Source organism: Ammospiza nelsoni, chromosome 16, assembly GCF_027579445.1.
Source record: "Ammospiza nelsoni isolate bAmmNel1 chromosome 16, bAmmNel1.pri, whole genome shotgun sequence".
NCBI lineage: Eukaryota > Metazoa > Chordata > Aves > Passeriformes > Passerellidae > Ammospiza > Ammospiza nelsoni.
Genome location: NC_080648.1, coordinates 8,505,131 through 8,531,173, shown reverse-complemented (window position 1 = coordinate 8,531,173; position 26,043 = coordinate 8,505,131). Strand labels below are relative to the sequence as shown.

The following is a 26,043-nucleotide window of genomic DNA, read 5'->3' as shown; positions in this document are numbered from 1 at the left end:
GGGATCCACCACCACCACCACCACTAACCCCAGCCCGGTGGCACAGCTCTGTGCCACCATCCCTGCAGGCCATGGGTGCAGTCACACAGCCAGAGCAGCTCCCTTGTCTGCTCTCCACAGCACAGCACAGCTCTCCACTGGCAAATCCCTCACAAAGGTCTCTCTGTGTCAGTGACTTCACCTAACTTCATCCGGGGCATCTCGGATGAATACCAGACAAACAAAATTACTCTCAGTCTGGCTACTCCCAGATTCATCAAGTGCTCACGAGTTGTTATCTGGTAACAAGTTGCTGTTTGAGTTAGAAAAATCCCTATTAGTTATTACAAAACTCCAAAGTTTCCCAGCTCAGCGTTTCTCAGTGCCATTTCCTGTGGCAGCAGCGGCTGGTGGGGCTGGCAGAGCCCATGGTCTGACAGCTCAGGCTGCTGCTCCCCAGGCAGGGCAGGATGGATGGGCAGGATGGACGGGCAGGATGGATGGACAGGGCAGCCTCCAGCTCCCTGAAACTCTGGAACAGGGCCACAAAGCCTCAGTTTCCCAGCAGGACTCTGATTCCCTCCCTGCACACAGCCCTGCAGGATGCCACACTGCTCTGGGGACCCTCTTTGGTCAGGGGGTCCCCAGCTCTCCACCAACCCCCCAGCTGATGCCCTGCCCTGCCCAGGTTTGTCCCCACACAGCTCTGCCATTCTTTCTGCTCCTCCCCAGATTGAGAAACCCAGGGACGGAAATCAGAGTGCAGCTGAAGGATGCTTTACGTGATCTGGAGATATTCAAATGAAACACCATAGAAGATCTTGCAGGATAGTCAAAGGAAAATAAAAAAAAAAGTGTTGCTATTGGGGAGTGTCAGAGCTATGGGCTACCCAGTTTAACCACTTCCAATTCACTGTGTAGAGGAAGCCTTGAGATACGGAGAAATGGAGAATCCCCAAATCAGGTTTATATGTGACCTGACTCCTGTCACTCTCATCTTACAGTGGAAATTTCACAATGCAAGATCAGAAGAAAATTTTGACTTGCACAAAAAAGAGTTGTTGCTCTCCTAATCGGGAGCAACTTTGGAAAGTGCCTATAAGGGAAAAATAAGTTTTTCCTTCTGGTTCAGCAATTTTACGGTAATAAATTGAGGTGCTTCCTGCAGAAAAGCGCACACAGTTACAGGTCACCAAAGAATCCAGAGCCTAAGAGCTGAAGGGGTGCAGCCCAAGCAGGCCATGAGTGTCCTGGTGCAGGTGCTGCTCACCCTGCTGCTGCTGTCAGCCTGCCTGGGTGACGTGGTGACTCCACAGCCACACACACTACGGAGCAGGACACTGAAGGAGACCATGAAGCTGCTGGAGAAGGTCCAGCGGGAGGTAGGGCTGGTTGGTGCTTTGCCCACTGATGGGAGGAACAGATTGTTTCACCAGGCTTGGAGGGAGCGATACTGAGCCAGAGGAAGGTGATGAGCATGGGGTCACAATGCTCCTGGGGCCTGGGGGGGGATGGATTTGTGTCTGTGTGTGCACATCAGGATGGATCTGTGCTGTCTGGAGCCTGACTGCTCCTCTCCTTTGTGTCTTCATCAAGGTTTCCTGTGACAAGGTGAATGTGATAAATATTTTTGCAGATCATAAGGTAAGAAAAAACCCCAACCATGTAGCCCTGGTGGGTGCTGGGAGGGTGCTGGGGGCCAGGGGAGAGCACAGGGGGGTGGGAGGCAGGTGGGGAGCCTGGGATCCTGCCTGTCCTGGTGTGGTGCTCTGGAGGAGCAGGAGCCCTCTGTGAGCCCCCAGCACAAACACTGGGCTGCCCAGCTGGTTCTCAGCACTCCCAGGTGCCCTGCACAGGTGCCCTCACCTTCCCACACCCATCTCCACCTCCAGCCAAAGCAGCATTGGTGCCTTCTGGCCGCCCTGGGGACAGAGGAAGGGCACAGATGGGCACCTGTGCTTGGGCACCAGACAGAGGTTCAGCTTTTCAGAGAGAGGAACACCTCCCTTTGCCTTGGAGAGCTGTCACCAGCTCAGACAACCACACACACCTATTGCACAGCATCCTGAGAGCTGGGTATCCCTCTTCAGCCCCTTATCTGGGGAAGCCTCTGCAGTTAGCACAAGATTTAATAGCAGATAATAAGGCCTCTTTCTGCTCCGAAAACTGCTGCCTAAGCCACGCTCGCCAGCCCCTGAGTTCCTGTTTTCACAGAAAGCCCATGCCCTCACCTCATGAGAGGAGATGCCTGAGATGCTGCACAGCCCCACACTCACAGGGACAGGCTGGTCACTTGTTTGAAGACACTGTGAAAGCTGGGATAGAGCAGGCAGCACTGGGAACATCCCCCACGGAAGAAAGTCAAATCAGTTTGTTATTGCCACCAGCACTGCTCATCTCCCAGTTGTCTGTGCCATAGGGCTTCTCAAAGCCCCCAATGAAGGCAAACTCTTCTCAGGTCATTCCTGCAGCCTCCCTGCCTGCCCAAAGCAGCTCCAGGGTCCCCCATGCACACTGCAGCAGGAGCACGGTGCTCCAGCACAGGGGGCTCCCTCTGTGCCACACTGCCACAGCTTCTGCCAGGGCCCCACTCCTCACCAGGAACGGGATGGCAACCTTCAGGGAGGCTTTGGCACCTCAAACCACAATTTTCACCTGTCCTTTAGGATAGAAATTTATTATCTGTAGTGATTTAATTTGCTGCTAGTAAGAGCAATGACTATACAAACATTTTTAAAAAGCCACGTGTCTTTTCCCAGAGAGGTAACAACACAGACATCTTCTGCAAAGCTGCCACAATTGCTCGGGAGACCAAGAGCTGCCACAGGGAGCTCGGGGGCATTTACTACAACTTGCTGAGCCTGGGCAGAGCAAGGCACAAGGTGAGGGACAGTTCCCCTTGCACTGCCCACAGCAGTGCCACAGAAGCCCTCAGGCTTCTCCCTTGGTCACTGTTTTTGTTTTACTCTCCCACCACCCCTGGCAGCCCAAGCCAAGCTGCAGAAGCCAGTCCCACCCCAGCAAGCTTTCTAACAGCCCTTTTCCCTTTCCAGAAGCCATGTCCTGTGGCACCAGGCAGCACCACCTCACTGAAGAATTTCCTCAAGGCATTAGACTACGTCCTCCAAGAAGAATTTAAGAGTCTAAAGTGAAAAAACACTTTGCCCTTTTAAACTATGACCCTATTTTTCAAAGATTATGTATAATAATTCTTTAAATAAATGTATTTTTGGATTAAATGTGCTGGCATTGTATAGGACATTACACAAGGCAACAGTTAAGAGAGTTCCAAGTTTATGGAGCAAGGGTAGTGTTGTGGTGGTGTTCACAGGGGTCCCAGCAAGAGGGAAGAGATGAGGATCTGACTCCATGTTTCAGAAGGCTTGATTTATTATTTTATGATATATATATTATATTAAAGCTATACTAAAAGAATAGAAGAAAGGATTTCATCAGAAGGCTTGCAAGGAAAGGAGAAGAACAGAATGATGATAAAATCTTGTGCCTGACCACACAGTCTGTGACAGCTGGACTGTGATTGGGCATTAATTAGAAACAACAACATGAGACCAATCTCAGATGCACCTGTTGCATTCCACACCAGCAGATAACCATTGTTTACATTTTGTTCCTGAGGCCTCTCAGCTTCTCAGGAGAAAAAAATCCTAAGGAAAGGATTTTCCATAAAATGTGTCTGTGACATAGTGTGACTAGGAATTGCCAAACAATTTGTCCTGCTATGGCATTAAGCTCATGCTAACATGAGGATCACAGATTTAAACAGAAAGAAAAGCCCAAGAGGGAAGAAGCCAGGCCACAAATGGGGCATGCTCCTGAAAGCTGGGAACTCCAAAGGACATGCTGGAGCTGCAAAGGGAGCAGCCAGGGCTGACATTCCCTCCTCACTTCACTGAGGCTTGGCAACAAGGCTCCAACACACCCCAAACGCTTCTCCAGCATGCTGGGCAGCTCAGAGCCACAGAGGCACCTCATCCACCCTTCCTCACACAACTGAGTTAAAAAGATAAGCTATGCATAAAGTTATTTGGAAAACATGCACACAGGGTGGAATTAGGAATCAAGAATTTTATTTCATGGTATGAACATGCTCCAGGGACACAATATTGATATATACAGTATAATGAATTAGCATTAATAAAACAAGAAATAGTCAGAAATAAACAGAGTTAAAAAAACAATAAACAGAAGGACAAATTATACAGAGTAGCAATTTTTCCCTCTATGCAGGCCTGGCTAAGCAGAACTGTGGAGAAAGGTGAAAGCTGGACATGTGCAGACAGTGTAGTCAGTAAAAGGCACTAAGGACCATTTCCCCTCCTCTTAAAGGATTAGGAACAAGTTAAATAATTCATTTACACAACATTAAGCAAAAATCTCATTGTTAAGGTCAATGTTCTTGGAATGAGGAGACTCTTCTGTTAGCAAATGCAAAGATGAGCACACACAGTGTATGTTATGCAAGATGAATTTTGATAAATATCATAGAGCACATACTGACCCACAATACGAAAGGCTGTATTAAGCTCTTTAAAGTCCTTGCCTTATTAAAACACATTAGGGGCCCATGAGACATTCACAGATGGGCAGGCCTATAGAGAGGCCCCATGTGGTAAATCCACAAGCCAAACTCCTGGTTTTACAAGAAACTTCCCAGAACTTAACAGGTGAGCCCAGCTGACAGGGCACATGACCATGAGAGTGTTCCACTTGATTTAAAATCATCTTACAGAGGTAATTATTTGTCCTCCAAGCCTCTGCAACAGGAGATAACCAGTTTCTCCAATCTGCCAATTAAAGGTGCACAAGAAATTACTTATTGTTTACCCCTGCTCCAAGGCTCATTTAAACATGCAGAGTACCAAGGTTTTCAGCAGCAGGACTGTTATGTTAATTGTAAATCACATGCCTTTACATCTGAAGCATTTTAAATATTTCAATATTTTAAATGGAGTGCCATGGTTCACAGTAGTATCTTGGAGGAACTGATACCTGTCAGGTAAAAGGATTTTTAATGGTATTTCTGAAAGCACAGCTCTGGTTAACTCCTGCAAAACCAGATCATTCAAGAAATGTTAGCACAAGATAGAACACAAAAAGGAAACAGAAGTTATCCCTGGTTCTGAGAGCTAGTACAGGCCACAGCTATGCATTTATCTGCTTGGACTCAGAACTGGAAGACTTTAAGCAGCATTTAAGCCATTTTCAGTCTGGATATTTTGATGAGAAGTATGTATGTATGTAATAAGAGATAATCCAACTCTGGTCAAGCACATTTAAGATAAGGTCAGCTCTTCACAAGCAAAACCAACTACAGCTTCAATCAAGAAAGTTTCTGAGTATTTACCCCTAAATGACAGGCTAGAAAAAACAAATGCTAGTGTTTGCATCTGTATGTTGTATGAATTCAGGTGGCACTCCCCCCAATAGAGAGGGCAGTATGTTCTTCCAGGTCATGATCCTGAAAAAAACCCATTAAAAACACCAGGAAAAAGCTCACAACTTGTTTAGAATGGCACTGAATATATCTTTCAGAGCAAGATGTCCTTACAAGAACAGTTTTAACTACTACAGATCCTGTCACAGACCCCAAGGTACCTCCAGATAACCATCATGACAGAAAGAAAGGGAATTTGATGTCTTTAAGTACTTCACAGGAACTTTCTGGTAAAAGCAGATGTGGCCCCTAGCAAGGACTCAAAACACCTGAGGAGCTGCCTTGTTTTCTGTCACACTGAAGGACTCCACTTCCCCTGTGAGCAATCACAGCTTTTAATCCTCCAGGAACTAAGACGAGGTCACAGCTCATCCCTCCACCCTGCACAGGAGCTGCTGAGACACCCACAGCTGATGAGAGGAGTTATAAAACACACACAATCTGAAGGAGAGGCATTTTCTCTGTGACACAAAAGCAACATATTAAAGTGATATGTGTCTATTAGCAGCATAAATATCAAATAAAAAGAGCAGCCATCACAAATAAATGGTTATTATCAGAGACCAAAAATTTCTTCCTCTCAGAGCGCAGCCTGAGAGGAACACAGTATACACAGGAACACAGCACCAGCTAGGTATGGGGATATTGTTCTGGAAAATTGGACAATTCCTTCTGTTTTACTAAAGGAGAGTCAAATTTATCCTCAGTGGCCCAGTGCCTTGCAGCCAGGGATGAGGAAACAGAGCCACAGCCCCATGGCTGACACCAAGCATTATTACAGCACCCTCCTTAAAGCATCTCAGCTGTTCAGATTACAAGACTACTCACAAAAATACCAACCCTGAAGCATAGAAAGCTGCCAAAGTAACACAACCTTAAAAGAAGGAAAAAAGCTCTCTTCTGCCTTAATATCCAAGGTCTCATTCTCCACAGTGCCAGCAGATCACAAACAAACTGATAAAAATAAAAGAACTATTAGACACCCATGGTCCCTTTTCAGCAATCTCATGTGTTCATGGTTTTTCCTACTCAGCTACTTTCTCTGTACAGCAAAAAGGGAAAAGGACTGTGTATCCAACACATAACACAGTGTGTTAACAGCCACAGTGAGGAATATTAAATAAAAAGATTTGATGCTCTTAAAGGTTTGCAGCAACTACATTCAAACACAGATCAGTGCAACAGAGGACAACAGTGAAAGCTGCCAGTTATGTGCAAAGCAGGGCATAAGTCAGATTTACCAGCCTTAATTTCAGGATTTCATTAACTGTTTTGAACTAACACATCTAGCACTTAAACACACATCTAGAACCCTATTTTCTATACATTTCAACAAGGATTACCAACAAGTTTCCCTGCACAACACACTTAATACATGGAATTTCACAACCATCAATCATACATACCATTTTAATATTATGTTAATATAACATACAATATACAGGCAACTAAGGAAAAATACATTTTTTTAAATAAAAAAATGATAGCCATGTCAAACTGTGCCATCTCTTGAATTCCATATTCTGGCCAAACCTTATACACTCACTGATTTTTACAGGAATTCTGACCAGGTGACACTACTGCAGCAGGGAGTCAATGACAGCTCCTGGCTTGGCCGAGCGTTTTCTGTTTGGAGAGCAGAAAGGAAAGGGAAAAACAACACCACACACACATCATTATGCTGTCTAGGAAAGACAGGGACCAGCCACATTTAAAGTCAAAACTACATGACATGACTTCTCCATAAGCAAAACCAACCAAACAAAAAGCACAAGAAAGCATATGCTGAACTCTCCCCCAACAGCCCTCTCCTCTCCACTGGTACCAGTGTCTGCACTGTGCCAGATTGGGTCAAACTGGACCACCAAACGCAGCAAAATAAAGCAAGGAGCTGGAAGAGGAGAATGCAGCAAAAGAACACCAGTAAATCCCTAGACAAGTCTTTCTGGACAAGATTTAGTGTGCTAAAGAGACTTGGTTCTGTCACACCTGGCAATACTGAACTATACCATGCAAAAATTTTGTCCTTTGCCTTTTCATTAAGCAAATGTTTGAAGACTTGTGGTAAGTTTGCATATACAAACTTCAGCCTTCCCTTGGGTAAATCCCTCATTGCATATAAATACCCCAGAGTTCTTCACCTTCTCCCTGTCTTGGGCCTTGATCTTCCTTTTGAAGTTCTCGGCCTCTCCAGCTTCATCAGAGATTGTCTCAAGCTTTCTTCAGTGTAGGCTAAGTAAACATGGGAAAGGTCCACTTCAAAGGGCTAGAAAAACACCAGAAAAATCTCATAAGATGAAGTCATCAGAATAATTTTATGCACTCGTCAATGATGCTTTCATGATACTCAAAGACTCATATCTTCAAAAGAAAAGAAAATTGAGATTGGACAGTTTGGCTCTAAATACAGAGCAGCAATCTCAGGCAGGACTTGGGCCTGTACAGTTCAATGAATTCAACAGTCACTCACATCTTTCTCTTTTTTATCCAGGACAGGTGTCTGTTTCCTCATGTTGTTTCCTGTATATGCAACACATTTCTGTAAGCAGAAATAAAGGTTTGTTAGCAAAGTCCACTGTTCACAGTGAAACTGACTGCAGCTTCAGCAGCTTCTTCCTGGGCTCAGTTAAACCCCTCAGAAGCTCATACCAACATTAACTTGTACACAAGCCAGGCAGCCACTCTTACCAGCTGCCACTCTCCTATGTCTTCATTCCAGTGAACGTAGTTCTCAATCATTTCCTGCAAAGGAGTCAGGACAGTGTGTGTTAGACTTGCACAATCTACCCTCCAGGTGCACTTTCCAGAACAGACATCCTAAGGCCTGAGCAAGCTGCTTGAGAACAGTCTTGATTCCTTATAAGTTGTTCCTATCAGGATAGCTATATCCTGACCAAAAACCACCCCCATTTATACCCTAAAGTCTACAGAAGAGAAAAATACCACTCCCAAATGGTATCTACTGGAGAGCCCCCTAAAGCAGTGTTTCCATTATGCCAATACCATCAAGACAGCAGTAAGCAAACACTGTAATACAGAATAAATGAAAACTATAAAAAGAATTTCCCTTTTCCCATTAAATAGTGTGCATTATATTTAAGCTCATTGTGAATTTTCTGTATACTGGAGTCACAAAGAATGTCAAAGATTTAAAAATCCGGTCTTTGTATTAATATCAGACAATAGGAAGCACAACTTCAAGCTAGTGGGGAAAAAAAAGACTTTGAACAGACCCACTGCATGGGCACAGAGTGAATATACCAGTTAACAATGTGGTCAGTGTGGTTTTCTTATTTTTATAAGCCTTTAGGAAAATATGCTGCAAGAGAACTGAAATTAGCACAGCACAACTCCTGCCCCAGGCTCAGGTGCTTTCCCTCACCTGGTAGTCCTGAGGAATGAAGTTGTCTATGATGAGAATCTGAAGCCGCAGCTCCCTGCTCAGCTGCCGAATGTTTTCCAGCAACCCCTCAATCTCTCTCTGATGCTCTTGCTGTAGATCTGCCATCTGAAAATAAATCAGGCATTTGAGAGGCATCAGACTTATCTTTAGACACGGTAACAGCATCTTTTGTCTGTATGAGGTTTTTGGAAAACAAAAGCAAATTCTGGTTATTAGTACCAGAATATCTCTGAACAATAAATCGTCTGAAAGATTTCAGCTCAGATGGCTGAAAACAACATTAAGTTCTCAGTTTCATATACCCAAAACTGGCCTTCTGCCAAGCTGATTCAGCTGAGACTAGATGAAGAGCATGAGACAAGTTGCATCACTGGCAAGGTTTCAAGGAAAATCTCTGATCCCAAAAACCAAATGCATTTTTTATGAAACAGGAGCTCCAGCTACCAGCCAAAGATACACTGCCCCAGTGACTGAGGATGAGGTAACCAGGGCATCAGTCCTAAAGGACAGGCAGCTCAGAGCAGAGAAACCTCTGGGCTGCAGCAAAGCAGGACATGGGGCTGCCAAAAAGCAACTTGCATTTTGTTTCAGAAATAATCAGTGGTTTTCCTTGAAGCTCTTGATAGCTTAAGGTGTCACACATAACCCTCCTCAGCCTGGCCTGGGGAACAGCTCTACAGCATGCTGTTCTACAGCTCCAACTCCAGACTTAGTATTTTTGAATTATGTGAGCGAAATGCACAGTAGAGAAAAACATTTCTAAACATACAGCACATTTTCCAGCATTACAAAGCTGATGGCTTACCCTTCTCAGCTCTAGTGCCTCCCAGGATCACTGGCTGAGGACTTTAGATACTAACCTCTGACTTTGCAGCCATAAGCATGGTCCAAACTTTCTTCAGTTTTTTGGTTTTCCCCTGTGCTTCCTCCTGGAGGTTGGTGTACTTCTCCTCAATGTCCAAACGTTCTTGCTGTGGACAACATTTAGCACAGACACACACATATTAACAATGACAGAAACTCTCTGCAACAGTAAGAACAAGAGGAAAAACTACTTGAACAAACAAAGCATTTGCCAAGAGCACAGAGGCCTGGCTGAGGCAGGCTGGCTCAGACTTGCAGGAGCTGCACAGCCAGTAAGTGGCCTGTGGAGGGGTGGCTCCTGCAGTGCTCCCAGAGCAGAGCCCAGCTGGGTAACACATCCTGGTGTGCCCTGCCATTGCAGCTGTCAGACAGCCACAGACAGCCCCACCTCCTTCTCCTCGAGCTCCTTGCGAAGCTGCTCCGCTCTCTTCCTTCGCTCCTCCAGCTCCATGTTTGATTCTTCTAAAAGCTTCTCTTGCTCCTCTGCTTTTGCCAGCAAGTCCACTCCTCCCACAATCACCTTTTTCTCTAATGCAGAGAGTTTCTCCAACAGGGACTGATGCTCCTGCCTAGACAGACAGGTAGGTGTGAGACTTCCTGTCCTACCAGGCTCAGCAGGCATCAGGTCCAGCTTGGTTTTATAGCCCAGACAGCACTGACAGGGCTGGAAAAACTTGTCCTGCTGCTGAGGGTTTAACTGGGGGTGAGGCAGTGCAAGTGAAAGCAGCAAGTTCCTCAAGCTCCAGCTCCCACCACTTTCTCTCAAGCAAAACCAAGTCAGCAGAGAAGTGCCTCCCACAGCAAGTGACCTCTGTGAGGGGCTGCAAGCACCCAGTGACATCCCCAGGCTACTCAAGGCACCCTCTGCCCAAAAGGGCCCTGCCAGCACAGCAATGCCCAGAGGCAGCAGCTGAAATAGAGGGGAGTGAACAGAGATCAAGGCAGCTGCTGAAGTGCAAAGCAGGGATGCTGGCTGCTGCTGGAGCAGTCTGTTTGCATGGGGCAGTGTGACCTTAGCAGCTTTCTGGCTTCAAAACAGAGCACCCCTAACCCAAAATGCCACGCTTGTGGCTGTGCTGCAGGAAACCTGGCCTGTTACAGAGCAGTACTGCTGCTCCCCACAGCTCCTGGGAGATTAATTTATGTTCCTAGGCTATCTTGCACAACTGAGTAAAGTTAAGAAAAGAAGTGGCAAAAGGATAAAAGTTCGTCTTTCCCATATACTCTATGCTCTCAAAGCAGAATAAGCTCTTTCACCTTGACAATAGCAAGGTGCTCACTTTCTGCAAAGTTTGACAGGCATCCTACATGCATCTCCAAATATTTGTATGATTAAGGAAGGAACAACCCACACAACCACACAAACTGCTCAGAGCATGGTACTCACTGAGCTTTGAGCAAGTCTTTTTCTCTTTTCTCCAGTTCAGCTCTGGCTTTATTTCTTTCTTCTTCTTCCATATCAAGCTTAGTTTCAAGAGCTTTTCTCTCCTCCTCAATCTTTGCTTGCATCTCTACCATCTTATCAGGGGAAACTTTCTTTTTGCCTTTGAAAGGTATGGGGAAAACAAGTTAGTTCACTGAAAAGTAAAACAACCTCTGTATCACAGCATTTTTTCCAAGTTCAGATTCAATACTTGCAATTAACAAAAATTTCATTAGGTATCAGCTTCAAAATGGGCAAAGCTCAGTCCTTCAAATCCCATTTTAGCATTGGCCAGTTGTCACCAGCTCCTACTGAGCAGCAATGCTGTCTAACTATCACTGGAACTGGAACCTAATGCCCCCAAAATATAAAACATACAAAGAACACCTGGAGAAGGAACACTGCCTGAAGAGAAGCCCAATCCGGAAACCCAGATGTTCTAACAATGCAGATCAAGCCAGAGGAACCACAGCTACAAGAGCTCAGCTACCAAGAGTTACATACTCAAAGTTCAGATTAGCATCTCTACCATTCCCCTCATTCACTGCCCTCCTTACAGGCTTACCCATTCCAAAGTGAGCACGTAACTATTTTTAAGAAAACACTATTATGGAAATAGAGAAATTCAGAACAACCCTATGAAAATCAGGCAACTAAAGAAACTTCTTGATGATATCTGGTCTATGTAACAGTGACTACCCACAGATTTGAAAGTACCAAGGTTGGCTCTGGCTCAATCAGCTGTGTCTTTACTACAGAACTGCCACAGCAGCACACCAGGTCCATATCTTGTAGGGCTACAAAGGGAGTGGCCAGAGCAACTCACTGAACCTACTGACCTCAAGAATCGGTCCCAAACACCCCAAATTTGAAACAAAGTGTGAGGCTGCTTCTCTAGAAAGCCACTCTGCAAGTCTTGAGCCAACTTTCATTGCAATCCCAGGAGTGCCTAAGGCAGGTGAACATAGAGATCCTGGGGGGTTATGTGGAATAAGACTGCATTTCCTCAAATCCACAACACCTAAACATCCATTTATTCACAAGTGAATTCACAATTTTCTTGCTTTTCTAGACATGAAAAAACCCTACTCTGTAGAATCCAGCTGTACTTGAAACTAGCAGGAGCCACTGACTGCCACCTGACTGCTTTCCATGGTGACACAACGCACACAGTCAGAACACAGTCAAGGAAGCTGTTCAGCAAAAGGCTTCTCCAGTTTTCAAAATAGTCAGCTTCATTTATATACATGTATTTTGTTTATAATCATATACACATTATACACAAACACTCCAGCAAAGTGTCCTGCATATGTAAACATGCATGAACATATTTTCACATCTGCACATTCAGTTCTTCATGTGCACAAGAGCTTTAATTAATTTCATTGCAAGGCAAGGACTTCACCACTACAGCAAACATCTTCATTGCCATCTGCTCCACTTCAGAATCAGATAATCAGCACTTCTTTCTGGGCTTGTGGTGCAAAAATCTCTCACTAATTAGCCTTTAAGTAAGAAGCTTTCTGGAAGTGCTATACAGAGCCCATCATATGAGATAAGCCAGATAAAGGCTTCTTACTACTAGGACACAGATCTATATATTCTCACTTTAAGAGAAAAAGGTGAAGTGAAGCAAGTTGTAAGATCATTTTACAAGCTTTGCAAATGTAAGGAGGTGAAAATCAATTACACCAACCTGCTTGATCTTGCATTAAGAGGAAGTAGAAAGCAAATCGCAGAGAGGCAGCAAACACATGAAAAGAGGAGGAGAGAAAATGTTATTGCTTTGATCATTTTGGACAAAGATCATCAGCACCAGAACAAACAACAGATTTCATATTCACGTTTCTAAGGTAGAAAATATGAGAATCATAACTAAAAACTCCTCTATTAGAGCAAACACTAATGCATCATGTTATGCTAAAGCAGAGAATGTGTCTGTGCTTCAGAGTGCTTTGCAAATCCAGGATATTCTTCAGCTCACTCATGCATTCTTCTGCCCATTCAATGCAATGCTGGATCTAAACACAACATTAGGAGCCAGCTGCAAGGATCATGACCTAAGAAACAGTTAAAAGGGGTGGATTTCTCCTTCAATTAACTTAATGCTCCCCACACTCAAGAGAGCCAATTCTATTATATTACCTAAAAATATTAGCATCCAGAATACATGTTCTAAGTTTTAACCAAGATTTCCAAGCCAATTCTTTGCAAGATACAAGACAGTTGCACACAGGGAGTCTCAACACAAGATTTCTCCATGTAATTACACAGGGGATTAGTAGGTTAATTTGCAGTAACTGGTGCTTCCATAGAGGTATAGAGCCACTTTTGGTTATTCAAGCAAGTGCAACAGAAAAGGCAGGATAGGAAAGGGATAATGAAAGACACCACATGCAGGAGGGTCACACTAGAGGACAGTTAATATCCCAAACCACAAAAAGCTACACTTATCCCAAATGCCAAAAGCCCAGCACAACTTCCCCTGCAGAGCTGTCTCCAAAGCTGCAGGAGATGGGCTCATGCACCTGCTGACACATCAGCAGTTTGCTATTAACTGTCCTCATCCAAATAAAACAGGTTCCAAGCAAGCTTTAAGGAGCAGGATTGAAGCAATTGGAATTCCCAGGCTACAGTCATAGGATCCACCAAGGGTCTCCCCTGGGCTGTGTTCTCTCTAACCCTGCTACCACCCTTCTCTGAGCTGAGGCTCTCCACTAACAGAGTAAAAGGGAGTGAACTACACAGCAATACTTTCCAGGGTCTCTCCACACAGGGAGGAGAGTGGAGTGCTTCTGTCCAGGATAAAAACACCAGGTGAAGTCCCCAAAAGCCAAGTCCCAAGATGTGATTTGTTTCCTCAGTTCTCACTGACTATAGGTTTTTACAGGCACAGTGACCTCTCTGCCCAGGAGTAGCCCAGACTTTCCTTACTACTAGATCAAAATCTGGATCTCCTGTTCCTCTGAACTAAGTCCCACAGAGATCAAGAGCTTAGTATTATGGGGCACTTAAACCCCAACCACCAAGGATATTTTTTAAAGTATCTGCAAAAATAAAGCAAATCAACCAAGCACTGCCACATTTTCTCTGCCAGTATAAGCCTCATGATTGACTGTTCTCCAACACTAATTTTGAGAAGGCAGAGTCCAATATAATATAGAATACATATCTAGCAGTCCTTTTTATGAATTCATATTGTAGCAAATCTGTAAAAATTTAGCTCAGATTTTTGCCCCCTGTATTTTAAAAGGTGCATTTAACACAAGCTGCAAACTGGATTTTTTAAACCTGTTATTTCTCAATTACCTTTAAATCTTGCTCAAGCAGCCTACTACATTGTTTCCTATTCTCTCCCATATCTGGCTAACAATGCGCACACTGAGTAACTGTTTCAAGCATGGAAGCAGCAAAGGAAAGGCATGCTTTAGCAGAGTTACACCTTGAGGTTTATCTTTCCAACAGACAAAGCAGGGAAGAGTGCAACATTGCAAAATGGAGTGTGCAGATTATGGAAAGGCCAAAGCTTAAAGGACTTAAGAGCTCCCACTCACTAGTGAAGGACTTATCCAGAGGTTTCTCTATGACAGAGCATGTGGAGTCTGAACTACTGCTGCTGCTACTGCCTGGAAAACAGAAACGCGTCCCACAGAAAAACCCAGAGAGGAAGAAACATGCAGATGGGAAGTTAGTTCTGAAGGAAAGAAACCCAGAAGAGCCAGCAACCTAGTTCAAAAAAGCAGAGGTTCCCATTAGGAAGCACTTGCTAGGATCCCTCCCAGACTCAGCTTGCAAAGCCACCATTTCCCAGCACAAAACTGCATGCTCAGACATTTCAGTTAAAACCCATCTTAATCAGACTACAGCTTAAAACATGCCAAGGCAGCTTCCTTTTCAAGCAACAACAGCAGAGAACACCAGATCATAGTGGAGAAGGCTGTGGATATTTGCCATAGCAGAGGATTCAGCGACCATGAATCCTTTCCAGTCTTACACACATGGCAATGTGTACTTCTCACTCTGGAAGGCAGAATCAGCTTACACAGGGACAGTCAGTGTGTACTCCTGTGAAGCAGCTCCCTCAGGGAACTTAACTAGAGTAACTTGTCTGGGAGTTGAAAAAGTCAGTTATTCACCCTCTACTCCTTCCAAGCAGCACTGTGAAGGTGGTCTCCTCTTGGGAGGAGATTTGGGCAGGACATTTGGAGACAGTAGTCAAGCTTTCCACTTCTAGAAATAACCAAAAGGTGAAAAATGAACTTGTTACAGCTATCACCAAAGGCATGGCAAAAGTAATTTAAGCCTACTTGGACAGACACCAAAATGAAGAGCACACCTCAAAACAGGAATGCTTTAATAGAAATTTTTTTCAACAGATGTGGGTGCTTCAGGACAGGAAGGCATTTTGAATGTCAAAATAAGTTTAGTAGAGAAGCTGGAAGCTGGGATGTAGCAATGGGTTTGATTTCTCTGCTATCCATGAGGAATTACCAGCAGGGTTCTAGGAGAAAAGCAAGCTCCCAAGAAGCCACAGCATCCCATGGTATAGTGACCTGCAGCTCCAGGTTCAGCAACATTCCCTGGAGTTTAGATTATACACAGCAGTTTAACACTGATGTGGGACAAAGGAAACTCCACCATGGGATTTTCAGACTGCTCCCAAAAAAAGCATGTGCAGCTCCATTAAGCTTTTCAGTCAGCACAAAGACACCCAAAGGTCAAGTTTTCCCTCTATCAACATAAAATAGGACACCAGTAGAGTCAATTACTGAAGATCTGCAAGACAGATGAATCCTTTGCCTAAACCACAGCCAGAATTCCCCTCCAATCATACCCATGGCTATAAAAACCACACCTGCCTACAAATGATCTTTGGTGTCTTCTTCCTCCCACCTCTGTAAGCAGGGGAAGTTCCACACCACCACAAGCCATACGCAGCCACCTTGCGGCACCCAGGGAGCCACCACAGAGATGACGTCAGGACAAGCACAGCTACCCAAGTGGAAGCAGGTACTACACAACAGCTAACCCGAGTGGAAGCAGGAACTACACAGCTCTGGAGCTGTCCCTCTGACACACGGCACCAAAGGCCTTGGTTTCTAGGAGAGGCATGATAATTGCAGCGGCATAGGGCATCTCACAATTGCTCTAGTCCCTGCCTGGCTCTGGCTACACCTCCTACAGCAGCCTGTGGGTAAGAGGACACTGGTGGCACTGACAGGAATCTCTGCTGCCTTACCCCGCCGTTTCTTCCGCTTCTCCTCTCCAATCTCCCCATCGTCATCCTCCTCCTCAGAATCGCTGGTTTCAGAACCGGAGATCTCTTCCCCTAGAAGAAAAGAGTGGGTTTTTATCAAAAGCTTTCCTTCACCTCATATCAGCTTGTTATTCTGACAGAAGCATTTATCCAAACACAGTATTGCCTGACATCAACTTATAAATACTTGCAGAAGTCCTTAGCTGTTGCACAATCAGACAGCTTGTCATGGCTCAGGAAACTTCAGGAAAATCAAGATAAGCAACTGAATGCTGTGATGTCAGTGTGAATGTATAAAGTTCAAGAGACCACTTTTTATGGAAAACAGAGCATCTTTGCACAGTTGAAGCTATGAAATTTTCCTAGCAGGATTCTACTATACCTTCTCTTCCACCTTACACTTCCATCTCAGAGGAAATAAAAAGAAAGAAGCATTACTGACCACTTCCTGCTTCTCCTGAATGGGGCAGACACAAACAGCAAATCACACTGGAGTTTCTGCTGTTCTGCGAGTACCTCTGGAGAGAGATGTTGTGACATCTGGTCACTGTTTAGCAGCATCCCTCTAGCAGGGTCACTCCATATTGATGGACTAGTAAGAGACATGAGGCTATAAGTTACATGTCTTAAAGAGGCTTCTTGTTGCTCTACAGTGCTTAGAAATCCAGCTCCACAAATTTTGTTCAATTTTCCTTTGATAAATGCATCCCTCCTCCCCAGTCAGAGAAGAAGTGTGATCTGTTGTTACAGTTCAGTTTAATTCCCTATACCATGTCAGTTGTGCTTGCTAGGGAAACCCAGGAAAACCTGGGCACACTGATCCCAGCCTGGAGGCCACCACTCACCCTAGTGCCAAGTGCCACCTAGTGGGAAAGCTGGACCCCCACGAGCAGCCGTAGACACCTCCCCTGGCATCCAGCAGGGCAAACAAAAGCAGAACAGCAACCTGCGCCAGCAGCCAACCTCATCTGACACATATTCAAGTTCCCATTGAATGTTCCCATTCAAACAGAACAAGCATAGCGCAGAGAGGAACACAAGGGGGAAGGACAGTCTCACCTTCTTCCAGTTTTTTCTTAAGCTCTTCAATTTCCTTTTGGAACTGGCGGAGCATAGCATCCTTGGGATCCTCGTTAATCCTGGCCTTGTTCTTTATGTTCTTGGCTCTGTTTGCATACCTGAGAGTGCTGATGGTCTCATCGTAGTTGTAGTCTGCTGGTCCAATGTTTGCACACTGCAACACGTGGATGACAGTGTCAGACCCAGCACAAGGCACTGCAGGAACCCAGCCTCAGCTCTGACAGTATCACACTGCTGCTCTCACCCAAGCTTTCCTGCTGCTCCTACACTGAAGCCACTTTTGACTACCCAAGCACAGGCTCTGTTTGATCTCATGCATGTATGTACCCATGTGCTGTGTTTAGAACCTCACCATACAGAGGCAAAGAGAAAAGATAGAAAGAGATGCACACAGAAGGTTCTCTAAGCTGCAAACAGCTTAGGATTAGTGAGGTAAATGTCAGGCTGTTCAAGTCACTATGCTATCCCTGCAAAAATGCAGCCCAATAGCTGGAAGTGGAAAGGGCATCTCTTGGCTCACCATCATGGTTTTGGAGTTGCCCCCCAGGGAGTCCTGCAGCAGCCGGGTGAGTTTGGAGTTACGGTAGGGCACGTGGGTGCTCTTGCCATCCACCAGGGCAGAGATAACATTGCCCAGCGTGGAGAGGGAGAGGTTGATCTTAGTGGCTTCCTTCAGTCTCTGCCCTGTGGCTCCAGTTTTTGTCTGTCTTTCAGAACCCTGCAAAGGGAACATGAAGCAGGAGTTAAAACAGATCCTCTAATACATCTCCCTCCAAACAGGACCAGCTACATGTGAAACCTTGCTAGCAGTCATGTCACTAACCACTTCATCCATTATTAGAGAACCCGGCTAAGTATCACAGACATTGTTAAAGAGACAAGGCAAACAAGTCTTTAATAGAAGCCTTCAGTGCCAGGAAATTCTGGATTGCTTGAAGCAATGCAGCTGGGAAAATGGAGATTCTCCTCCCCATGAACAAAAATGTTATGAGAAGTCAGTCAGCAGTTAAAAGGCACCCCAGCTGGAGCTGCCAACTGCCATCTACAGCCCTTCCTATCAGCAGAGAAAGAGCAAACAGCAACACTGCAATTATTTTAAAGAGTTTCATAGAGCATCCTATATACACATCATGTAAATAAGTTAAAATGCATTTAAGTAAGTTGAATGCCTTTAGTCTCACTTTTTTTGCATCCTCCCCAAGGAAAGGTACCTCAGTGTAAATCTTGGACTAAAGCCATGTTTTACCAGCACAATTACATGGTTCAAAGTGTGACACTGAGGGAAGGAACCTGCAAGTGATGAACAACGTGGTCACCACCCTCTGGAAAAACCTCCACAACCCAAAGCAAGTGTCTTGCCAAAGAGCTGGCTGGTCCTACTCACAGCAAGGTCAACGAGGTGCAGCTTGCCCATGCGCACGTGCATGTTCCCATCCACGCCCTTCTCGCTGCACTCGATGGTGATCGTGAAGATGGCGTGCGAGCGAGAGCTGTGCTCGTTCATGTTGGTGGCACCAACAGAACCTTTCAACAGAGAAAAAAAACAGTGATGTCTTCAGAGTTAATCACATCTTCTTCTAACTCTTCCTGCTCTCTGAGGAGACTCAATCCCACCTCTTTACCCAACCCTGTATTTCAGAAGATGGCAGAGGGATGCTCAGACTCAGCAGCAAAGTCTGTTCTTGGGCACTGAAGTTGCAGTACACTTCCAGCCTGGACTAGAAGGTCCTGCAGCCTGCTACAGCTCTAAGACAACCACAGACTCCCAAGACCAGCCAATGTCCTCATCTGTTTACAGATCAATAGCTTAAGGGGTTCATAGCAGATCCCTGAAAACAGTTGTATTTTGGGAAATAAGAACACAGCAATCCATGCCAAGGGCAACAGGAATCAGAACTTTAAGTCATTAAATAATCTGAGCTTAACTAAGAAGTCTTCCAGCACATAAATTACCTCCCACTTGCAGCACAGGGCTGATGTTCATCCTGATCAGAACTGAAGTGGAAAAAGGACCAAGAGATACACAAGCAGTTCTGACAACACTGACTGCCCTCATTTCATCCTCCCTTTGCTGATCCCCACTGGCACTGGCCAATGTGGGAAGCACAGCCTTCTTTTCCTGGCCCTGCACTAAAGGGGCTTGGGAGGAGATCCCCTTTTTGTTCTGTTCAGCCAAACACTATTCCCAGAAACAGAACTAGGACCTCCTACTGTGGTCTGGCAACCAGACCTTTACTCTGTCTGAGCTATAAACCTGCCCACAGCAAGGCTACGTACGGTTCTTGTGGCCCAGAGTCATGATTCTGTCCATATCATCTGCATTGTTTACAACATAAGCTGAAAGGTCTTTGATATAAACTCCCACATCAGGTCTCTCTTTCACCTAAGGGAGAAACAGTTCAGACTGAGCATCCCTAGGAGATCCCCCACAGCAATTCTAAAGATACTGTAACAGTATAATGGTTTACTCCTCCATTTTCTGGCTTGCACATAGAACACTCCACTTAGAGCAGACAAGGAATAAAGACTCATGCATGACAATATGCTACAGTTTTCCTCTGTAAAGACAGGATTTTAAATCCCAGTCTCCAATTCTCAGGACTGCTGAGGGGCATTCAGGGTAGAACTGCAGGTATGAAACTGCCTCAGGTGGAACAGCCAATTTGTGCAACTGACCAAGTGGAAGAGATTTAAGGAAGCCAGCAGTGACACCCAGCTATTGCACTGCAAAGGAAAGAGAACTGCTGAGGAGCCCAACCTCCCACTTCCCAGCAAGTGCTTCTCTGAACTTGAAAACAGAATATTGCTCTGACTCAAAACAAACAGCACATTCAGAAGAGGAGGCTCACCTCTAACCTCTGTGTCTGGTCCTTTCCCAGCAGGTCCCGCACTTCCTCATTGTAAATTTCCAGGTAAGAAACACGAACTAAAAACCTGCAGATGAACAGCTGGGTAGTTCACTTAGCAAAACACTTGCTGAAGTCCCACAAACACAGTCACAGAATGCAGAGAAAACACTGAAATACCAACACAGTCCTGCTGTCCCTCAAGAACTGCCTAAGTAGCAGCCTTTCATCTTGGGAGAAGGACCATTTCTGTTGTCATTGTCAAGGTCAGGCCCCTGCTACACACGGACTCGTGTTAAAAACCAAAAACAAAAACAGAAGCAGTCAAGGGAAGGCATTTACCTTGTATCCCCCTCTGCCTTGGCAATGTGACCAAATATATGGGCAAAGGAATTGGGAATGATGCCTCTGAGCTCAGGAACTGCTCGGACCCCCTCCATGGTGAAGGTTTTGCCTGTTCCAGTCTGCCCATATGCAAAAATAGTACCTGAAGGATAAGATAAAAGAACAAACTTTAAGAAGTTGAGTCTTCTCTAAACTCTAACTGCAGTTTTACTTCATTCCTTCTTAGCCTGATAGCACCAAACACCTCTATTTTCATGGAGTTAAAACTTTCCACCCACTCCAGTAGGTACTGAAATACAAGGATGGAGTAACAGAAATGCTGGGCAAACAGTACCTATCTGCTGCTTAATCCAGCCTGCAAGATGTCTAATAAAAAGTCAGCTTGTTTTAAAAGTGCAAAGTGACTAAAGCATGGAATGCTAGTACACTTCAGTTCCACTGGGTACTGAAATTGTACAGTGAGGAGCTGCTGAGAATCCTGATAATGAGATAAGTACGTATCTTTTGCAAAGAGAGGATAAAGGATAACAACATGCAGCTAAATGACCTCAGAGGAGTCTCCTTCATCACCCATCTACCACTCTTAATGACAGCAGTGGGAACAACCACGGAGCACTCAGAACAGCCAGTGCCTTCAGGCTATTTTAAGTTAGAGGCCACAACAGAAATGATCTCAGGCTACAGCCCTCAGAAGGTGAAACTCCCTTACACAAGATCAGCAGGAACGTTAACAAGGCAAAGGACAGGAGACAGGATGGGATCCTTCCCTTACAACAAGGGACTTACCATTGTATCCCTCTAGGACAGAATCAATAATTGGTCTCGCTGTTAAATTATAGACATCCAGCTGTTTACTGTCTGGTCCAAACACTGTGTCAAATGTGAATGTCTTGGGAGGCTCATTGGATGAGTCAGTTTTGTGGACAGTGATGGTTCCCCTCATCTCATCCACGTTCACTGCCATTTTGTAGCCCGTGGCCTTCTCCCGGTCATTGAGAGGCCGGCAGCGCACAACCACCTTGACATTGTCACAGCTCTCCGGCCTGTCCGGCTTCTCAGCCTTGTTAATCTGTAATCATTCAAACAAAAATACACAGCCTGTAACACCAGTGTGAACATAGAATCACAGAAAGGTCTGGGGTGCAAGAAATCCAGTTTCACTCCCTGCCATGGGCAGAAACACCTTCCACTGGAGCAGGCTGCTCCAGCCTGGCCTTGAACACTTCCAGGGATTAGACAAGCATAGCTGCTCTGGACAACCTATGCCACAGCCTCATAACTACTGTGTGTTTAAGCACAAATACTCTTGAATCAGCTTGGGCAACTACATCTCCAGAGGATCATTAACTTGGGAATTTAAAACTAGGACCAGTTTATAATTAAAGCTGAGAGAATAACACACTTATTCAGGCAATGGGATCTTCTTTGGTTGGCCAACATGGAAACTGAATGAGTAAACCTTGCCCATTTCACATTCAACATCATCTAAGACTTTTTTTCAAGAATCAATTTCACCTTGCAATCTGCAAGAAGTTTGCTGGAATTCAGTGCATCCACGACATTCTTTTTCAGTAACACTGACTATACACTCTCAAACCCCACAAAGCACAGAACCAGATACCAGGGAGTGCTGGCTGAAGGGAATTCATTCTAATTACAACCCTCAGTATACATGCTTAAGTTTAATCCTTTAGAACACCTGAATGTTGTATTATAAAACCTCACATTCATTTTCTTTAATGTAGTTACCAAAACAAATTTCGAAGCACGGATGATGAATGTAGTTAAGAGACACTCCCGTGGGCTAGAGGTGCTGCAGCTGAGCGTTTAACCGCTCCAAGAGCAGCTACGCTGGCTGTCAAGCCGAAACAAACCCTTTCCAAGCGCCTCTCCCTGCAGCTGCCACCTGCCCCCATTCCTCTCAGGCCTCAGCAGCGGCTTCTGCGTCCTGCTGAACGCAGAGAGCGGCTCAGCCCCGCTTGGGCGGGGGAGGGACGGCACACGAGGCGCCAGCCAAAACCGGGAGCGGGATGCAGGTGTCACCACGAGCCCCCGGGATACGGGACGGGACCCTCCGGGGCGGCCGGACCGCCGCTCCCCGCTGCCAAGGTGCCGCCGCCGCCCCTCATCACCCCCGGCCCCCTCGGCCTGACAGGCACCGCCCGCCCCGCGCCTCCCGCGCGCACATGGGCACGGAGCCGACGGGCTCTGCGAACCCCGGGCGCGGCGGGCAGCGGTGCGCAGTGCCCGGACGGCCCCGGGGGCCGCACCCCGCGTCCCCCCCGCATCTCACCGGCATGGCGATGGCGATGGCGGCCGCGGCAGCCGGGCCAGGCGGCGGCACCGCGGAACAATAACAGCACCGCGCCTGCGCGCCCCGCCCCGCTGCCGGCCCCCGCGCGCTGCGGCGGCCGCGCGGCCAACGGCGGGCGGGGAGAGGCGGGGCCGAGGGTAGCGCAACCAATGGCGGCGGCGGAGCGCCGGCGGGGGGCGGAGCGTCCCGTCGGCATGGGAACGGCGGGCGGGCGGGGCGAGCTGGGCACGGCCCGGAGCAGCGGGGGCTGTGAGGGGGGACAGGGCTCACAACGGGGACAGCGCGGGCCTGTGAGGGGTGACAGGGCTCACAGCGGGGACAGCGCGGGCCTGTGAGGGGTGACAGGGCTCACAGCGGGGACAGCGCGGGGCTGTGAGGGGTGACAGGGCTCACAGCGGGGACAGCGCGGGGCTGTGAGGGGTGACAGGGCTCACAGCGGGGACAGCGCGGGCCTGTGAGGGGTGACAGGGCTCACAGCGGGGACAGCGCGGGCCTGTGAGGGGTGACAGGGCTCACAGCGGGGACAGCGCGGGCCTGTGAGGGGTGACAGGGCTCACAGCGGGGACAGCGCGGGGCTGTGAGTGGTGACAGGGCTCACAGCGGGGACAGCGCGGGGCTGTGAGGGGTGACAGGGCTCACAGCGGGGACAGCGCGGGGCTGTGAGGGTGACAGGGCTCACAGCGGGGACAGCGCGGGGCTGTGAGGGTGACAGGGCTCACAGCGGGGACAGCGCGGGCCTGTGAGGGGTGACAGGGCTCACAGCGGGGACAGCGCGGGGCTGTGAGTGGTGACAGGGCTCACAGCGGGGACAGCGCGGGGCTGTGAGGGGTGACAGAGCTCACAGCGGGGCCCGACGGGCTCTGAGGGGCTGACGGGGCTCTGAGGGCTCTCCAGCGGGTTTGACAGGGCTCCACAGGCTCTGAAAAGGCTCCGGCAGCTCTGGAAGGGCTCCAGGGGGTCTCAGGAGGCTCTGGATTTCTGACCGGGCTGCAAGCCCCAGCCTGTTCTCCACACAAGGAAGAAAATCCATCTCCTTTTCCTTGCTGATGAAATAGAGGGACTGCAGAATAACTTAAATATAAACAAGCAATACAGTCCAAGTGGCACATAAATCAGTTAGTCCCGCACTAATGAAGCACATTCCCAAGTTATTTGTAATTTAGTGTAAAGTTTCACAGCGTACTGCTGGGATCCTCCACAGCCTCACCTGCTTCTCTTCTACTCCCAACATCACACTGTCCATGTGTCAGTTACTTAAAGGAATTAAATTAAATTATTCCAACAATCTGACTTTGTCCTTTCATAATCTATGTCCTTAAGAGTCAAAGACAATTTTACTCAACATGAGAGGTCCAGGAATAGTTTCCCCAGTACCTGATGCCCTGAATTACACTTGTCTCATTCCCCCCCAGGTGTTCCTGCACACCCAAATCCCGTTGGCAGGTCACAGAGCATTGCTCCAGCCCCGCTCTTCCCCTCATTGCCTTTGCTGTGGACCACCAGGACCCTGGGCAAGGCCAGGAATCCCCAGCACCAGGCACAGACACAAACCAAGGGCTGTACCTGGGCTGTGCTGTATTTTTGCCAGAGGGAGGATCATTCTGCATTTCTGCATTCCTGCAGGAATGCAGAAATGCAGAATGTGGAGCAGGAATGTGGACAGAATGTGGAGCAGGAATGTGGACAGAGCTGGTCTGTACGTCCCCCACCAAACTGACCGGTGTGTCACAGGGCGGGCACACACCGGTAATGACAGCACAGGGCCATTCCCTCAGCCCCAGGTGTGTGCAATCAGCTGAGTCAGGAAATTGAAGACCAGCTATTCGGCAAGGTCTCTTTGTGTGACACTGCCGCGGTGTTACTCAGAGCTGTGCTGCACGCACAGGTTCGTGGACTATAATTTAGCACCAGAAAATGTATAGCCCAAGGGGCTGGTGAGAGAGCAGAGTCATGTGTAGGCAGGCAAAGCTGCGGAACGAGAAAAGGTTTAGCATGAAATGTTCCAACCAGCTTCCTGCAGAAAATGCTGCAGGAGGAAAACAAAGGGGTCCAGGATCTGAGGGGAAAGCTGAGAGTGCCTTTGAGACATGGAGAGATCCTGGGTGGAAGAAAACGTGGGGTGAAACACAGATGCTGGCAGAGCGGTCCAGCCCTGGGAGGGGACAAGAGTGCATACAAAAACACAGAGAAAAGATACTTCCTGTGACTGGAAGGAAAATAGGTCCTGGCAGGTGCTGGGATTGCGTGGATCCAGCAAATGTGTGTTTTGGAGCAGGGCAAATCGAAGACAAGAGACAGCGCATCTGTCAAGGCAATGATCGGTGCCAGAGAAGGGGGCAAGCGGATCGGGGGGCTGTGCTGAAGGTTACAGTGTTTATCACCGAGGCAGAATTTCACCGGGATCCCGGGAGCGCTTTGCCTGGCACCATGATCTCTGTACAGGTAGGACAGACCCACACGGGCTGAGACAGCGCTCACCTGGGCTGTGCCACACGGACCCCGAGGGACCCCTGGGCGTTCCAGCCGGGCCGTGCCCCGGGGATCGGCCTCCGCAGCTCCGGGGGAGGCCCCCAGCAGCCTGGAGCCGCTCTCCGCCAGGGATCGCCCCGCTCTCCTTCTTCCCGGGCCGGTCCCGCCGCGGAGCCTCGCCGAGCTCCCGTGCCCGGTACCCGGTAGCCCGGCCAGGGACGGGTCCGCATCGGTCCCCGGGCGCTCTGCAGGGCTGCAGGGGTTCTCTGAGCGCCGCCGGTGCCCCGTGCCCGGTACCCGGTAGCCCGGCCAGGGACGGGTCCGCATCGCCCCCCAGGCGCTCTGCAGGGCTGCAGGGGTTCTCTGAGCGCTGGTGGTGCGGGAGCTGCTCGGTGCCCTTCTCAAGGGCAGTCGAAACTAGCCAGAGGGCGAGATTGTAATTATTATTATTTCCCCCCAGCTACACAAGAGTAAACTTCTCCGTGAATCAAAGCCGTCAGATAAATCATTGCCAGCTCTCCCTCTGTGAAGCGGTCCGGCTTTGGATGCTCTGACTGACATCCAGTGGCAGCTGAAGTTAGTCATAGGTGGTTCCTGCTTTCAGGAAA

The 26,043-nt window shown here is 47.5% G+C and overlaps 2 protein-coding genes across 3 annotated transcripts; one reads left to right on the top strand and one right to left on the bottom strand.

Moving 5' to 3' along the window:
• Positions 1 to 1,220: 1,220 nt before the first annotated feature.
• On the top strand, positions 1,221 to 3,131 carry LOC132080661 (interleukin-4-like). The gene is made up of 4 exons (XM_059483915.1): positions 1,221 to 1,361; positions 1,576 to 1,623; positions 2,739 to 2,861; positions 3,033 to 3,131. The coding sequence occupies exons 1-4, from the start codon at positions 1,221 to 1,223 to the stop codon at positions 3,129 to 3,131; spliced, it is 411 nt and encodes a 136-aa protein (XP_059339898.1).
• Positions 3,132 to 4,045: 914 nt separating this feature from the next.
• Positions 4,046 to 23,024, bottom strand: KIF3A (kinesin family member 3A). 2 transcript variants are annotated; one of them, XM_059483445.1, is made up of 19 exons: positions 22,946 to 23,024; positions 21,439 to 21,721; positions 20,650 to 20,794; positions 20,311 to 20,395; positions 19,739 to 19,844; positions 18,846 to 18,985; positions 17,982 to 18,179; positions 17,441 to 17,615; positions 16,364 to 16,453; positions 14,679 to 14,750; positions 12,821 to 12,829; positions 11,089 to 11,245; positions 10,090 to 10,270; positions 9,698 to 9,808; positions 8,817 to 8,942; positions 8,123 to 8,176; positions 7,905 to 7,973; positions 7,576 to 7,700; positions 4,046 to 7,060 (listed from the first exon to the last, which is right to left on the bottom strand). In XM_059483445.1, exons 1-19 carry the CDS (start codon positions 22,949 to 22,951, stop codon positions 7,012 to 7,014), a joined length of 2,181 nt encoding a protein of 726 aa, XP_059339428.1. In that variant the 5' UTR covers positions 22,952 to 23,024; the 3' UTR covers positions 4,046 to 7,011. The 2 variants fall into 2 exon arrangements, with proteins under 2 accessions (XP_059339428.1, XP_059339427.1); XM_059483444.1 differs by lacking the exons at positions 12,821 to 12,829; positions 14,679 to 14,750.
• Positions 23,025 to 26,043: the final 3,019 nt, after the last annotated feature.

Bases quoted from the DNA above. Each gene is read 5' to 3' on its own strand.
- LOC132080661 (XM_059483915.1), top strand. From the start codon at position 1,221: ATGAGTGTCCTGGTGCAGGTGCTGCTCACCCTGCTGCTGCTGTCAGCC. The intron at 1,362-1,575 runs GTAGGGCTGGTT...GTCTTCATCAAG, and splicing joins TGGAGAAGGTCCAGCGGGAG to GTTTCCTGTGACAAGGTGAA. The intron at 2,862-3,032 runs GTGAGGGACAGT...TTCCCTTTCCAG, and splicing joins TGGGCAGAGCAAGGCACAAG to AAGCCATGTCCTGTGGCACC.
- KIF3A (XM_059483445.1), bottom strand. The intron at 19,845-20,310 runs GTGAGCCTCCTC...TTTCTCCCTTAG, and splicing joins ACCAGACACAGAGGTTAGAG to GTGAAAGAGAGACCTGATGT. The intron at 17,616-17,981 runs GTGAGCCAAGAG...CACGTGTTGCAG, and splicing joins GCAACTCCAAAACCATGATG to TGTGCAAACATTGGACCAGC.